Source organism: Lepisosteus oculatus, chromosome 15 (genome assembly GCF_040954835.1).
Source record: "Lepisosteus oculatus isolate fLepOcu1 chromosome 15, fLepOcu1.hap2, whole genome shotgun sequence".
NCBI lineage: Eukaryota > Metazoa > Chordata > Actinopteri > Semionotiformes > Lepisosteidae > Lepisosteus > Lepisosteus oculatus.
The window spans coordinates 25,053,675-25,070,025 of record NC_090710.1 but is presented as its reverse complement, the minus strand read 5'-3'; the positions used below and the strand labels follow the sequence as shown (position 1 = coordinate 25,070,025).

Sequence of the window (16,351 nt, the reverse complement as noted above, 5' to 3'; positions counted from 1 at the left end):
CCAATAGTAATTCAAGGCTTGATAAATCATTAGTCTTTAGTTTCCAATTCTTCTATAAGTATCTAACTAAGACAAATTATAGTATCTGAAATGGGATGTTAGTTGAAAACAATATTTGAATATGGAATAATTTGGGTAGTTGAGCCCGTATTTAAATATTTTACTATCAATCTGGTAAAGTTAGTTATTTATCATTAAAATGTAAAACACAATTATTTGTGGACCACAGTAGTGCATTCATTTGGAAGTTCTAATCAAAGGGAAGAGTGCCACCTACAGGTCCACTACTACCACTTACAGAAGAGATACAGTTTTCCATTGTGGTCTCCCATCTTAAGTACCTACAAGGCCCGGCCTTGCATAGATTCTGAGAACTAATACAATCAGGACACAGGGCAGTAAAACTGCTGTGGATAGGTACTGTAGAAAGGCACAACAGAAATAAAACAGCTGGGATAACCATTGAGCTAAAATACTGTATAACTTACTGTTATAGAACCGATGTTTCCATCTTATAGCCCTTCCCATTTGTACTTAATATCTGTGCTGAAGACTTGGGGTTTTCTGCCTCAAGCACTTAACTTTTTTCACTGTTTCGGTTTTGTATACCTTCAGAGTCTTGAAACATGAATAGACCTGCTATCTGTCACAGAGACTCAACTTAACTACTAAGAACTTTGATTTCCACACATTCACCAGATTCCCATGATGTCTCCTTCTAGTCTTTTATCAACCTTGCATGCAAACAGGTATAGCCAATATGAAGGCTTATTTGATGGGCAGTCTCAGTTTACGACATGAACATACAGTACATCTGCCCTGTGGTGCAACTCCATTCAACACATGATGGGATTCAATGTGTTGTTTGCATATAGCTGACATTCCTGCAAAGGACTGTTCTTTACACTAATCCCATGCTGCTACTTATGCCATTTTTACCAACAGATTAACCAGATTAAATTCTAATCCTGAGTCTCACAAATGCAATATGTAAAAACAGAAGAAATAATAACCAAAAAGAATCAACATGAGTAAATTCTTATGAATACTCTGTGTGAGTATTAAGTAGCTCTTGTTCAATCACTAATTAGTTCTGTGTTTTCCCAGATCATATTAAAGAAAAAGCTTAAACCTGCGGTACCACTGGGATTATTTATACAAAGGAAAAACTGTATTATTTACATGTGGGTTATTTGTAGATAATTGTGTTAATTGAAGGTTTGTTACACACAAAGGTGTTTTGTCTGTGACGAATTTTGATATTTTCAGCCAATTTAATTTAGAAGCTCAATTTACTTTCTTTTGCTCAATTAGGAATATTAAGATCAATAAATATTTATGCAATACACAGTGTGGGGATGAAACATCTTTATCAATGTTTCTCAAAGAAAGTATTTCTCTTCAGCAAATCTTTTTACATTGTTGTTATAACTGCTTCCACAAGAGAAAAAAAACAAGAAGCATAAAGGATACAGAATCATTAAATGGACTTAATCTGAAAAAAAAAAATTTCGAGAATATCTGCTTTCCTCATAATAACCATCCAAATGAGTGGAAACCAAATGGATTGTGACAATTTTAGACATCAATGAAGCAACAGCAATAGAACTGAACTGGGGATAGAAAATCAATTAAAGGTGGAAGTGCTAAATCATAGTCACTCAATAATGACATTTAATGGCACCTGGTTCCACACAAAACAGTGCTGTTTAAAAATCAATGAAAACGCTCAATCTTGAAAGGATAATGTGAAATGCTGGTTTCTTTGACTCAGCTGGATTTAAGTACAGTATATCAAAGAAATGAGAGGTAAAAATAACAAAAGACAGGAAAATTAACAATAAATTGCATCAATCTTAATTGAACAAAGAAAAATGTCTGTTTCTGTCTGTTGCATTGTAAAGCCTGGTTTTCCTTGAACTCCGTTTATGTGATAATGAGCTTTGAACTTGGTAATGCATGTTATGCATCTGCAAACTAACAAGTCAAAAATCAAGTTGTAAATGTACAGTGAGGAGAAAATATACAATAGTGGCAGAAACACTGCCATATATGATATGATGATACTGTATGATGTTCCTCAAAATTTCAAGTACAAGAGAAAGTGAAATATTGCTAGACACCTTAATTGATCTAGCAGTCAATCATTAATCTGAATTATCAACCAAGGAACCGTGAAATAATTTGTAATGTCTAAAACATCTTTTCATGTTTCAGAGAACAGTATAACAATACCTGAACAAGGCATGTCATCAATTACTGAGGCACACATGCACAAGTGTTTAACAACACTTTATTCTCACTGTTGAGCTCTGAGACTTGAAATGTAAATCCTGAACCTTACCAAGACAGTGTCTGAACTGACTCCTGATGACTACAATACACTCAATGACACCTCCTTTCCACTTGACATTAATCCAAAGCAAACAGTCTGGTAAACAGATTTTTTAAAGAGAAAGAAAGTGCAGGATACACCATCTCAATTATCTAACCTGTAGCCGAATAATATGTGATGACTGGATGTGAAGGCAACAACATCCAGGAATCCCACCAATCAAAATGTATGCAAAGTAGAATCTATTAAAAAAACAGAAGATTCAAAAACAGAGGAAACATCTCACAGTACAAGTGTCAATAACTTCTAATAAAGTCCAAGAAATGCTTCAAGAGGACCCAAGAAGAGAATATAATAGAGTATGTGTTATCTTAGTGAGAACCCTTTTTTCCAAGAAAAACTTCAGTTATACTTTATAACTGTATACTTTTGTATTAACACTAAATACAATCTATATGGCCAGGCAAATTCAACTGGTGAATTAGATTAAGTTTATTGATCTTTTAAAACTTAAACATTGAAACATTTTCTCACTTTATTTTTTTTTAGAGCTAATTTTCTTTTACAGTGACAGGTAGTACTGGAGGGTACTTATTTATACAGCATTTACTGGAGCAAAGTACATGGAGCAAAACATTCCCACATAAGATCTGAACTGTTGAGGCATGGTGTGGACAGTGGTGTTAATTCTGTATCCTGAAATGGATGATCAAAGCATTCCAATTAAATTAACGAAAAATTAAGTAACCAGCATATTTTATATACTGACTGACTGTTATGCTACTGTATGCTGACAGGTATGGTCCTTTTAATTCATACTAAATGGTAGTAGAATTATATTTTAGTCACAAAAACTCAAAATAAAGTGTTGAATTAGTTAATTTAATATTAGACGTTTATTCTTAGATAATCTATTTCTTCTTTGTAAAATGTTTTCTAAAGGAACCATTAAAGTTTAATATCCAAACAGTGTTTTGGAAGACTCCCTAAAGGCAGCTATTTTCGGCCCATTTTCCTTTACTGCTGTGATGTAGGTACATTTTAAAATGCAGGCTAAAGTAATGGTTGGATATAAGATGTAAAGGCTCTATAGAGACTCTGTAAGGATTGTAAAGACTGAAAGGGCATCTCAAATTATTGAAGAATTAGAGTAAGTTTACCTAGACGCCCAGAAAAGATCACCAGTTTACACATATTTACAAGGACAAAAGCATTAAGTGCATTAACCCGACAAACTTCCACTATCATTTTTAGTGAATCAAGTCATCTGGGCTCTTTTCAGTTTTGACACACACATTAACACACTTACCACCACTTCATTCTTGCTTGTTCACACAGATAATTACACGGCTTAAAATGTATTCATTCAAGGCCTCCCAAGTGGTTATCCAGTAAACCAAATCATTCAGAGTGCAGGTTAAAAATCCAGACATTGGCAGTTTAGTCTTTTTAATCTAGTGGAGTATGACTAAGATTTGCCAAGCCCTTTTAAAAGTTGGGTGGCTTGAATTTAAACTAATATTGTAATGTGGTCTACTGTATATAGGAATGGATTGCGCATGAGATATTCAGTTATTCATGACCTGTGTACAAAAAAAAAGTTTAAGTGGTAGTAAAATATTCCAGAAAACACAATTCAGATTTACTAACCAACAAATATAGACAGATGTTGATTACATACTGTATTTTAAATCACAACATGTCACATTGATGTGTGTAACCTAAAGACATTTATCTGGTACAATTGTTTATTAAATTAAATGATTTATATGGATCAATATAAGTATGTTTCAGTTTGTAATATTATATAATATAATAAAAATAACACCAGGATCAATTGTGAATGTTCTGTTCATTATAAATGCCAAGCATTGTTCATTTCCAGTAAACTAAAAAAATGATTTTAATAAATATGGCCACTTAGTGGCAGCAGACACCTCAACAGTAAAACAGTAATGTCAGCTTGCTAAGCTTTTGTCACTTTTGCATAATGTCATCTTTTACAGTAGTTAGCTAAATCCTCAAACACCTTGGCAGTGTTCTTCCCTGGAGCTTAGGGAGGACTTGGCTTTGATACTAAACTTTCTACAAGCAATTACCACTATCCCTATTTTCATACTGTGTATTTCTATTTCTGGAGTAATGTTCTTTTTTGTACTATAGTATAGTAGTGGTATAGTAGTGTTATAGTAGGGTATTCAAGATACTTTTTAAAATTTGATGCTGTATGCATGCTGCAATTACTTTACTGATGTCATGTGAACTTTTGCTACCTTGTCAAATGTACACTGTATAGTAAACTTAGCAGAGGCACAGGAGCTCATCTCACTTGAGCTCATCCTGCTCTCTGTAGAGTAAAGCAGAATAGAAAGCACGTGACCCACCCCCTGGAGGGGACTCCAAGTGTATGCGGTGCTTAACTAAAACGGCATGAAAATACTGTATCATACTACAAACAATCAGAAACCTCTTCTTAGTTATACAGAATGGTAGAAATTCCAAATGAAAAAATATTTCTATTCACAGCATGTTGAGCACAAATATGATTAGTAAATCAATCAGGGAAGTCAAATCTGATCTTTTGATAACATATCAGACTGGAATGCCTACACTTTTTTTAATACATACTGTATATAATCATGACTGATATGGGAGATGCTATCATGTGTTAACTGTAGTTTTCTGTTTTAAAAACATGCATCTAACCTACACTCCACAAGCCAATTTTTATGGGCTCCTATGATTGGAAAGAGAGGCAGTGCCCAAGGTAGGAAAATATGACTACTTTGGAAAAACAACATAGCAAAAGCAACTCACTAGCACAGTAATAACACTGGATTCAAATTCTCCTTCACTTAAGATTGTAACAGAGTCTCACTCCAATGTTTCTGTTTACTTAACCTAACCCCCAAAAATTGAAGCTCAAGTCTTATGTAAAATGTGTTTTTTGGCCCACACAATATTTCGGCTAATACATGGAAATATTCAGATTTCATAATAATTTTTGCCTGCACTGCTAGTCCCAAATTTAACTGAATTATGAATTTATTAGCAAATCACCTTCACATAGAACACAGAACTTAGTCTTTTGCAACCTAAGGTGTGGTCACCAATGTGAATGTTGGGCTGCTTAGATGTGTTGGATTTAGAAAGGGTAAGATATTGCTGATGAAAAAAAAGCCTGTAAAATATTTTTGATACCCATGATTTAATGAAAGACTGGGATCGTGAGAATTTCAGCTCAGACTAATATAAGTGGAGCCACAGTTTGAGCTGCCTGGGCAAGATGCATTTTCTTTATGATTAATACAACATAGGCTTAGTATCATTTTTTGTGTTGAAGGTACGTACAGTATGTGTGTGTACATCTGGGACTTGACTATTATTTTGAATAATTCCTAACCACTGAAATATCCTGTCATGACAGTAAACTGCGTCTCTTGATAAAGAATGAAAGTGATTTTTAGCATCTGTAGAACACAAGATTACAGTAGACTGCCCTCAATTTTCTTTTACTTACTGTATGCCTACCCTCCCTGTAAAATAAACCCATGATCAAACATCCTGAGATAAGTACTGTAGCTTTTTGTTAAAACGATTTACCTCCTTTAAAAGTTCTAGAAAACTGTGGCTTCATAAAGCTAGCAGATAGTGAGCATTATCTTTCCTTCAAAAGTGAAATGAATGTGAGTTAATTATACAGTATATTTTAACTGCCTTTTTAACTCATTTTTGTATGCCAAGCCAACACACCACATCTCTGCTGGGAGTCTATCTTACTGCTGTCTATAGCAGCTGTTGTGTGATTCAGGAGAGACCCTTTTGCTTTTTCTAAATCATATTTAATTACAAAGATCTGAAATTTCTGTGTAGAAAATAAACTATTTGTACTTTGGAGAAGAAATGGAATGTCATATGTTATATGGCTGTATTTTGAAAAGTAATACAGCCAAATGCATTCTATAGTTTTAAAAATAGCATTTTATTTTTAAAACAATTTGTTTTTCAGTTTTTAGACAATCTTGACTTTGAAGAACTGAAAACATACAGTAACAATAATGCTATCAATATTTCACACCCAACATATATATTGCCATATAAAATGTGCAGACAATGAGTGTTCAGGATGTTTCACTTTTTGATATAATTATTTATGTGCTGTAATCAATAAACTGCATTCAGTTGCCCATATGAAAATGTTTAAGCCTTATCATTCTAAACAAAATGCCTACCTACAGCTTTACTGTAACATGCCATTTTGAAGAGTCAGATGAAGCAACAAATCTTTTAAAAAAGTACTAAACAACACAACACAAGACACACATTTGAGTAAAACTCTGATTTATTTAATATTGATGTATCAAAAAGAACAATCAAAAGATGTACATCTTAGTTTTATTGGTTACACAAAATCATATACTGAAATACTGTGTGGGCATTTTTAGGCCATAGGAGCCATCTTCTGGAAATGTATGTAACTGCATGTAATACTTAAGCTTAATTACCTAGGTCCTTACAACAACAATTGATTAAATATTTACCATAATGGAATGCTATTCACGTGCTTTTATGGAATCTCACATAACATAATATAATGAACAAATACCTGTTTGGTGCTTTATTAGGAAGATACTGTATATCACTTTTAAAATCGAGGGAAATAACTGCTGTAAGATGCAGGCTGCACATGAAAGTCAACAGCACATTGGTCTTCAGGCAGAATTTATTTCACTTGGCAACAACATAAAAAAATAAGTACTAAATTCCAAGAAAGAGGCCTTTACTGACTTAGTTTCTATTTTCCTAAGTAACAAAAGACCACTCAGAGAAAGTGAAACAATGTAAAAAGCCACAAAGTCACATCCTGAGGAGTTTTTTTTAAATAAAACAGATGGTTAAGCTCAGCCTCATTCATGTCAGTTAGGCAGTTCATGAAACCTGCCTTGTTAAGTACTTCGAGAGACTGAAATGGGGTTAGACTAGGCAACATCTTTCCCACTGCCTGTCCTAAGATGCACTTGGTTTGAGGTGTTTAATGTGGAATTGCCTGACAGTAACGGGACAGATGCAGTAACTAAAGAAACAGCATTTGTGATAAAAAAGAGGGGAAGGAGTTAAATCATTTAAGATAGATCATATGTTAAATCTAAAACAATATTTTCCTACATTCCTTACGACATTTATATTGTGGTTGAGGACTCATTAATAAACAAAATCACAATTTTCATACTGTTTCTAGGGAAATATGTATTTACACTAACAAATACAGTAAAACTGACCTAATATCAGTTATAAATATAAGATATTTAAAAATACTTATTCCCTAGGTATCACATGAACTCACTCAGTTGTTTAAAAGATTCCCATATTATTGTTATTTAAAACACAGTCCCTGTTGTATTTATGGCATCCATGTAAAGCTATGTTTTACAAATTTGTACAGCATGTGTATTATACAAATATTCTGTAGTCAGCATTATTTTTACATTTGGACACTCATTTTTCTTTTAGATAGATTCTGCCCTACTTAACAAAACACAATTTTTGGGCTTTGTAGAGAAGAACATCCTTTTTAATCTTTGCAAAGTTGGTGGCACTATCCCAGTTTCTTTTTTTTAAGTTTTCTTGTGATACTGTATATCACACGGCAGAAGTGTTAAAGCATTCACTTTGTTTCCCGTTGGTTTAACAACAAGCTGAGCAGACACAACCTCCCCAAAATACATCTGCAAAACCAGAACTGCAAATATCTCCTCTGGTATTTTCAAAAATGGAAGCAACAGCTTTCGAACCATGCAAGCGTACCTCACACAAGTTTAATTGCACCAAAGAATGTTGAATCTCCATCCAGGGAGACATTTGCTGTACGTCGGGGTATGAGGAGCTCAATGCTATCACCTTCTTCCAGTTTCACAATCCCTGGAAAAAGATGGAAAAATTCTCAGTATTTACTTACTTATTTAAGACTTATATCAATAATGAATTTTCTCAAAACAAATTTTAGGTTGGATGTGTCATAATTCCTTGATGATACAGTAAAACTTTTGAATGGATTTTACACACTAGATCTTAGTTAGTTGCCTACCTAATTATTTGAAGTACTCATACCAATACTGGAACTATTACATATTCTAACGCTACTACACAAAGGTATCTTAGAACTTATTTTATTTAAATCCTTTATTTAACCAGATATGTCAGTCAAAATGAAAACCCCTTAAATTATACATACCCGCAGTATAACAAGTATTGAATGGATAAATAGGGTCCATATTTTGGATGCACCGGAATAAAGTCACATTTTGGAGTTCATCCCCAACAATATGTTCTTTTTTCCTGATAATTATATGTCCCATGGCAAAGATTTTGTCCTTATAGTAAACCTGAAAAAAAACATTTTGGTTTTTGTGTAATTACTTGTGCTTGTTCTGTCTCTTGTTCCTTTATCACATATCCCAACAGTTATTATTCACTTTATCATTAGTAAAAAAGACAGTATCTAATTTACAGTATATATGCAGTGTCATTCAGCTATTCGCACAGACAAGGAAAAGACAAGCAGAAAGAAACAGGGTGAAAGAACTATGACATTCATTTTTCTTCACTGTAATCCATTAATTTATTTCTATCTTTGTAAACTTGAGACAATGACTTTATCATTTTGCATATTATAGACAATGATGAGGAACTTATCTAAATGTGGTTGCAGGCTGTTGTGGCTTTACTGGGAAAACTGTAAATCAGGGTTACGTATTCTGCATGCAATGTTTTATGAAACTCTCACCTGACTGTAGACAAAAAAGTATCCTGCTTCTTTGACATATATCGTGTTGTTTTTTTCTTCCAGAGCTGTTCCCCTTTTGAGGCCCGGGAGCCAAGGGATAGCTGTATATTGATCTGAAATAATAACTTCACATTTAATGACTGGCATTCTGAGAATATACAAACCAAGACATGTTTTTTTATTCAAACGATTCACAAAAAAAATCAGGATTAACATTGTGGACTGAAGTCTTGTACTGACAAAATTAATGGTCATTTTTTTTCATGATAGGGTCAAAGCAGACCAGGTCTGAACAGTCATAACAAGCAATTTGGGAAAGCTGTTGTGCAGGTTTTGTTTTACTGTAGATGCCATAATGAAAGCATAATAGTGGAAAAAGGTTACCACAGGCAATGCATCTGTGATATCATGGTGGGGTATTTCAGTTTTAACTTTTTAAAGGTACTTCTTTAACTACAAGCTTTGAGAGGCCAAACCAGGTGCCTGATCTTAAGCCCTATCATGGTGTGGGTTTAAAATAAATTATCACATGAATGAGGAACTGTGAAAAAGTATCCCTGCCTTATTGTGCAAGAAATACATTTAGAGAAAATCCAAACATCCTCAGACATAAAAATGTAGTAGATATAAAAGGAGGATGTCAGATAAAGCCTATATTCAAATTAAAAGGCAAGGACCTAACAGTTCCTCTTTCTTCTTTATATTTTATGCCAATTTTTAATCTTAAAAGAGGCCAATTCTATGCTATTTAAGCAGTTTTATTTCAATAAAATTTCAAAGCGAAAGATAAAAGCACAGATTGTTTCTGAGAAATGTCTGTATTTTATTCCATTAAAAAATTCTTCACTTTTGACTTACAACATGAAGGATCATAAGAGGAAGCTGAAACTTGTAAAAACATGAGTTGCAAAACTGTTACAATAATATTAACAAGAAATACAGGTTCTGTATCTATCTGGCTGCATACGGTTGTTCTCGGTTGTTCTAGAGCAGGTGAGCTTTGCCACCTGGATTCCATGCCATTGCAGGTCTTTGCTCTATCTTAGTCTAAATGAAGTGATCTGCAGCACATATGTTAATCAAGTGAACAAGAATAAATTCAAAACTTATTGAATGGCTCAAATTGCCAAGGCTGGCTATGCCATTCTAGACCACAGCTGATACTATTTTAACTGGTGGTGTTGCTGTGCATAGCAATTTGTCATTCATTATGTATCGGTTTTCATACATTTTAGAGACAGTAAAATTGTACATTTTAAAAGTAATGAACATCTCTATTAGATTATTACACTCCTTTCCATAGTGCTGTTGGAAAATGTAATGCAGCACACCAGTGATAATGACAATTACACCATAAATTAAAGCCATTAATGCGACTATGTTTTTAATTATGCCACAGACAATGAACATAAATCAATGGATACCTTTTTGGAAGGTGCTTCTTTTATCATCAGCAATCATTTGTAAACAGGGCTGAAACACTGGAAAAAAAATGCAACAATTTTAATTAGGACTTAAAAACCTTGTAAGAAATCTGTAGCACAAATCAACATCCAGCAGTATTACAACAAACATTGCCTGAGTTTAGTTCGTTATTTTGAATAACATGCACACTTTTTGGAAAGTCAAGATTACTCATATTTAACTGCATTATACACAGTCCATGAAAATAAATATATTACTCATAACTGTAAAAAAAGATTTAAAATAATTACAAAATTATCAGGAAAAATTATAATTATTTCCTGTGGCAGCTTCACTGACATGACATACTGTAGGTTAATGAATTCTGCTTATTAAAATTTGTCATCAACAGAGTTGATCTACAGGGGATGTACTGGGAGAGGCACAGGTTAATAGCTTGTGTGACAGATGCTGGAAGAAATGTAAGCTGCACATTTGCAAAGCACTGTACGCTTTGTATCAGGTTGAATTTCATGTTGTCATGTGTGATTCTGTGTCATTCCTCCTGAAGAGCCTGGAGAAGCATGTACTTCTTCAAAACCCACAAATGTTCAAAGGGCTCCAGTCTGGTCTGTAGGGCATCAACTGCGTAACTGTCCCTTTCCCATCTCACGTGAAAGCCACTGTTATATGAGCAACATGAGGACACATACAGTCCCTCTGGAATGGTGTCATGTCTGATGAAGCACACAGGAAAGGCAGTAGGAAAGGTCCCAGTGCTTATTCATTATAAACGGTATTCTGGAACACCCAAACACACCTGCTCAGCTCAACAATTTTTTGGACCCTACCATCAAGTCTATTGTAAAACAAGTTTGATATTCTGCGTGTTTGCGACAATCACTGACACACATTAGAAATAAGTTTAGGTCTACGCGAAATGCTGAATCAATAAGTGACGATTCCATCTGAGATGACTTAGCCCAGCTTCCAAAAAACCAAAAGCAGAAAGAGAAAGGGTTCTGTTCATAAGTGTGACATATTCTTTACTGTGTTGTTCTTGATTTTAACCTGGCAGTCAAGTCTGTTACAAAATGATTTAGTGTTTATGCAGCAAAGTCACTTGAATATATACAGTCAATTATGCATGCTCAAATAAAAAAAAATGAGTACCAAATAATTTAAACATTATCCAAATTTTATATGTTTCAGGACAATATTTTCAGATCATCCAGTTAGGATTTCAATTTGACTGTTTTAGGGCTTCAATTCAAAGTCCTTGTTTAAATTACCACAATTTCGTATAGATATTAAAATGTACACATTTACTATTTCCACTGGCTGGGCTCTGAAACATCCATTTTATATTAAATAACTTTTAAATAACTTTTTAATTAATTTGCTCTGTTGTAGATATTCGAATGAACAGAAAAGGGTTTTCACATCCATATGTTAAATAATAATAAAATAAAAAAATTAAAAATCAAATAATAACGATTTTCATTTTATTAGAAAAAGAAGTTAATTTGTAGGACTCAATTACATTTTTGCTTTAACTTTTTAGTTTCTGACAGAATTAGGTAACCTCAAACATTTTCAGAAGAACTCCCACTATAATGCACTTTTTCAAATCTCAAGAAACTTAGTGTATCACAGATACATAACTCAACTACGCTTCTTCTTATGCTGGAAGTGAACATGAATGAACCAATAAACATCATCTTTGATGTTTATTTCAAAGACAATCATTTATCTGTTTTATTAATTAATATTTAGTTTATTAGGTTATTAATAATACACTTATCAGTTTATTACAAAAAACTTAATACTTTCCCCAGTGACAATGGAAGTCCATACGTCAAAATTATTTGTATAACTTCATAATTCTCTTTCTTTTAGTCAAATGTGGAGAGGATTAAAGTTGTTTCCTCCAATTTTGTTTCCTCCAATGGAATACGTTACTTCACTTTCTTGTAATTGGAAACCACCCATGACAAACAGAAATTGTAGGAACTGCATTGCTAAACTCAGCATATTTAGATTCCCCAATGTTTGCCATTAAACCACAAACAAACTTTATAGATTTAACCCATATTAAGTGACATATGGTTGCATGGCTGTCATGCCTGTTCATGTATAGTATGGCTGTACACGAGAAAAAAAATACTTGTGAAAACTACCCTCCCCCTAGGCATCACAGTATTGCACACAGATAATTATAAGTAATACATTAATGAAAGCCAACAGGCATCCATTTTATGGCAATACAAATGAGAAGTGAGAAAATACAATTTAGCATCTGGGATCTGTTAAGCTTGCTTCTTTTCTTGTACTACCAATCTAGACTCTTTTAGAGCAAGCCCATTTTTGACAATTCCAAATGATGAATAAAAGAGGAGAATCAAAAGAGGTACCATCAGAAAAAAAATGAACTTAAGATACTGCTTAGAACACAGTAAACACCTGTACATCTGATAAGATGCACAAACAGGCAAGAGGCCAGAAGTCAGACGTTTCCTGAAGGATGTAATGTCTTCTTCCATGTTTTCTCTTTACAAATTCACATGTACAAAATACCACACAGAGATAATATGAAGTGCCAATCATAATATCAGGAGTTTTATCAAACTAGACAAAGCTACATGGGAAATGTTTAGGATCTAATATTGATTTGACGTGTTTCTCTAGATAATAAGGATTACTTAATAAAAAGAACAACAGAATATGCAGATAAAATTAAAAAGAGAATGCAATTTAAGGAGTAAAATATCAGACTTTCATAGCCTAACACAAGGGTTATTATTATTAAGAGTTATTAAAAAGTAAAATATTGTACTGAATGTTCCTCGGCACTAGAAAACACATATTGACTAAAGAAGAGTTCACAATCGGCAGCCAAAATATTTGCTGTTCACTAAAGTATGCCACAGACAAATTCCAGGGCAAGAGATTAAGAGGGGATTAAAGGATTCAGAACAGTAAATGCTATTGACACACACAGCCTAACGGATTATTTAATACACCCAAATCACAGGTGAAGGCTAACAGCAGGAGAAGGGAAATTCAGGACAGAAAACAAAAGACTTCAAAAACATAATGGATCTTAATGTTAACTCGAAAAGTGGATAATATTTTGGGATTAATCCACTGTTGGCAGCTAAAGGAGCAAAGAAGATATGATATATCATGTCTTGTTTTGAATAAACATTTCACCCAATATAAAAAATATATATTTTATAGCGTATTATTGGATGTGTATAATACTGTAAATCTGTACATGTAAAATACACATCGTGTATACCCCAATGCTAGTAACAGTAATATACTCCCGGTAATAATAATAGAAATAATGACTTGCCTGTTTTACTGATCACATTATCAACACTATGTCGCCTTAGTCTGTGTCGACGTTGTTGAGTCTTAGACTTATCCATACTAGGCTGGGGTACTGCTTCATCATTTAAATAATTCAGTTTCTGTAAAGAAAGCGAAACAGTTACATTACCTATAAATGCATTTCCGTCAATCATATTTGCAATTATTTGAATTCCAGAAAGTCTTCTCTACTTCAAATAGCTTATAAATCATGCGTATAAGCATACAATTGCCTACCAAACATTTGCATACTACCAAAACAGTAAAACTTTCCAGAAACAAAGATCCAAACTCACCTGCTGGTTGTTGCTGGGCAGCTGGGTTGTTTCTGTGTCATGGCAGGATAGTGAACATATTTGCTCTTCTCGCTTTTTGAAAACCTCTGTCTTTAAACTAGCAACTTCTGCTTTTAAAGTCATGATGTGGTACAGAGAGACAGCTGACATAGATGAAGACATTATCGCAGCAAGGATAAGCACCAGAATTGTTGACATCAGGCATTTCTGTTGAATATCAGAGTCATTCCGAAGTGTTCGGACAACAGGATTCATTGCGGGTTTCAGCTGTTTTATCAGAAACATGACAAAATCCTGCAGATCTTTAATGTTGCCTTTATTTTCCCTGCTTACTGTAAAAGACACATTCACTTGATTTCGGTTGGTTAACTTTGCAAATCATTTCCTGTCAGATGGGGCTACAAAGGCAAATTCTGTTCTTGAACGTGTAACTGTTCCTATTTTTTTTTGCAAGAGAAGTAGCTTAAATTGTTCTTTATGAAAAACTTTAATTCAGAATTAAGATTTTGTTATAGAGGAAATATGTAACAAGTATAGTCTGCAACTTGGCTTAAAAATAGAACTGAAAAACAAACCGAAAACAATCCAGGACATTTGCTATTAACCTTAAAAGTAAAAAGTAAAAAGTAAAATTACAGTATTGAAAATATATACTTAAAAATATATCAGGGTAGCATAATTTCTAAAACTAAAAACTTTGTAGTATCTTAACTTTAACTATGAGTCAACAAAACATTACTGAGTAAAACCACTTCAAAACTGCAGAACAGCTGCATTGCTTCGATTAAAGTCACAAGTCTGAATGTCTGGGAATCTCATTTTGAAAACCTTACAAAAGGAAAAAGGAGGTGCCACACTTAAGAGGATACATGCAGGAGAATATGTATGATATACTGTATAAACCACTTCATGAAAGGTATTAACAAGGAACACTGCAATTTGAAAACACAAATACAGTGGTGACTTCCAATTTCTCTGTACATTTTTGTCTAACTAAACACCTAACAAAAGGATGACCTAAAACTAACAACTAAAAGATGTTGAACAGTATGCATTTTTTTTCCGTTAAAGGAGAAGTAAACTGCAATGAGCAGATAACCAAGCGCTTGTATAAAAAGCCTTTTCACCACAAACCACATCGCTTGAGAAGAACATTTACAGAATTATGTTTAAATGTTTCAACACAAACATATAAACTAAAAATGTTTGATTTTTTTTAATTCGAAATCGAAATACTTCTTTTTCAGAATTCAAAGATAAAATGCCTTCGGGCATACAGTGACTCTATTGAAATATTAAAAAGTAACTATTTTTATTGTTGCAAAATATGTTTTCTGGAAATAGCAGTGATGGAATATGAAAATACATTTGGGCCATGGTAATTTTGAATACATTCATAACGAAACTCAGTACTTTTTAGTTTCTCATAGTTCTAAGAACTCCTGGAATTTTAAGTGTGACATTTGCTGTAAGGTTAATTGAAATGGGAAGTTATATTCTCAGTTGTTTGGGGTTTTTCTTGTGGAGAACATGAATAGTTTAGAATTCTGGGAAAAGACTGGACACAGAAAATTTCATTAGTATACACATATGTTTAAATCAATATCTGTTTATTCTATAACTACACAGAACAAAACTCAATTGCAGAATCTGAGTCAAATTAAGTTGTAGTACTGTATTTTAGCTTGTGTTATTTAGCACCATTGTAACATGTTAAATCATAATTTATTAATCTCATGTGTTCAATGTGAATTGGGGCAAAGCATTTTATCAAGTATTACTCCTTTTAGATGGATGAACATTAAAGTAGATGGGCATTTAGGGATACAGCCAGGGCTTCCTATTTATTACAAAAACATAAAGGGGATTCTGATGTATTTCGAATAATTTCTTCAAGAACAACCAAACCTCTTTTCCCCCTTCCTATATCTCACATTCTCTTAGCTGTGGTGTAGCTCATTGAATGGCTCCTGTATGGCTACAAACATAGCAGCTAGTAACATTCACAATCTCAAATTCCACCCTAAACTATGACAGCCAGACCTACAGTATTGGATAAGATGGACAGTAACTTTGACAGTAATGTTGATTTTTTACAGGTCTCTTTACACCTGTACAACAGAACCAACACAAACCAATAAAGAGGCAGAAGCATAT

The 16,351-nt window shown here is 33.5% G+C and overlaps 1 protein-coding gene across 1 annotated transcript; it reads right to left on the bottom strand.

Annotated features, from left to right (window-relative positions):
• Positions 1–6,659: 6,659 nt before the first annotated feature.
• tnfsf13b (TNF superfamily member 13b) lies at positions 6,660–14,710 on the bottom strand. Its single transcript, XM_015364039.2, has 6 exons — positions 14,195–14,710; positions 13,882–13,999; positions 10,544–10,600; positions 9,120–9,232; positions 8,568–8,718; positions 6,660–8,254 (listed from the first exon to the last, which is right to left on the bottom strand). The coding sequence occupies exons 1-6, from the start codon at positions 14,477–14,479 to the stop codon at positions 8,142–8,144; spliced, it is 837 nt and encodes a 278-aa protein (XP_015219525.2). The 5' UTR covers positions 14,480–14,710; the 3' UTR covers positions 6,660–8,141.
• Positions 14,711–16,351: the final 1,641 nt, after the last annotated feature.

What these genes read in the sequence shown, in the direction of transcription:
- tnfsf13b (XM_015364039.2), bottom strand. Translation starts at nt 14,479, where the DNA reads ATGTTTCTGATAAAACAGCTGAAACCCGCAATGAATCCTGTTGTCCGA. An exon ending in TGCCCAGCAACAACCAGCAG is followed by an intron (nt 14,000 to 14,194) that starts GTGAGTTTGGAT and finishes CTTTCTTTACAG; the next exon opens with AAACTGAATTATTTAAATGA. An exon ending in AAGAAGCACCTTCCAAAAAG is followed by an intron (nt 9,233 to 10,543) that starts GTATCCATTGAT and finishes TTATTATTTCAG; the next exon opens with ATCAATATACAGCTATCCCT.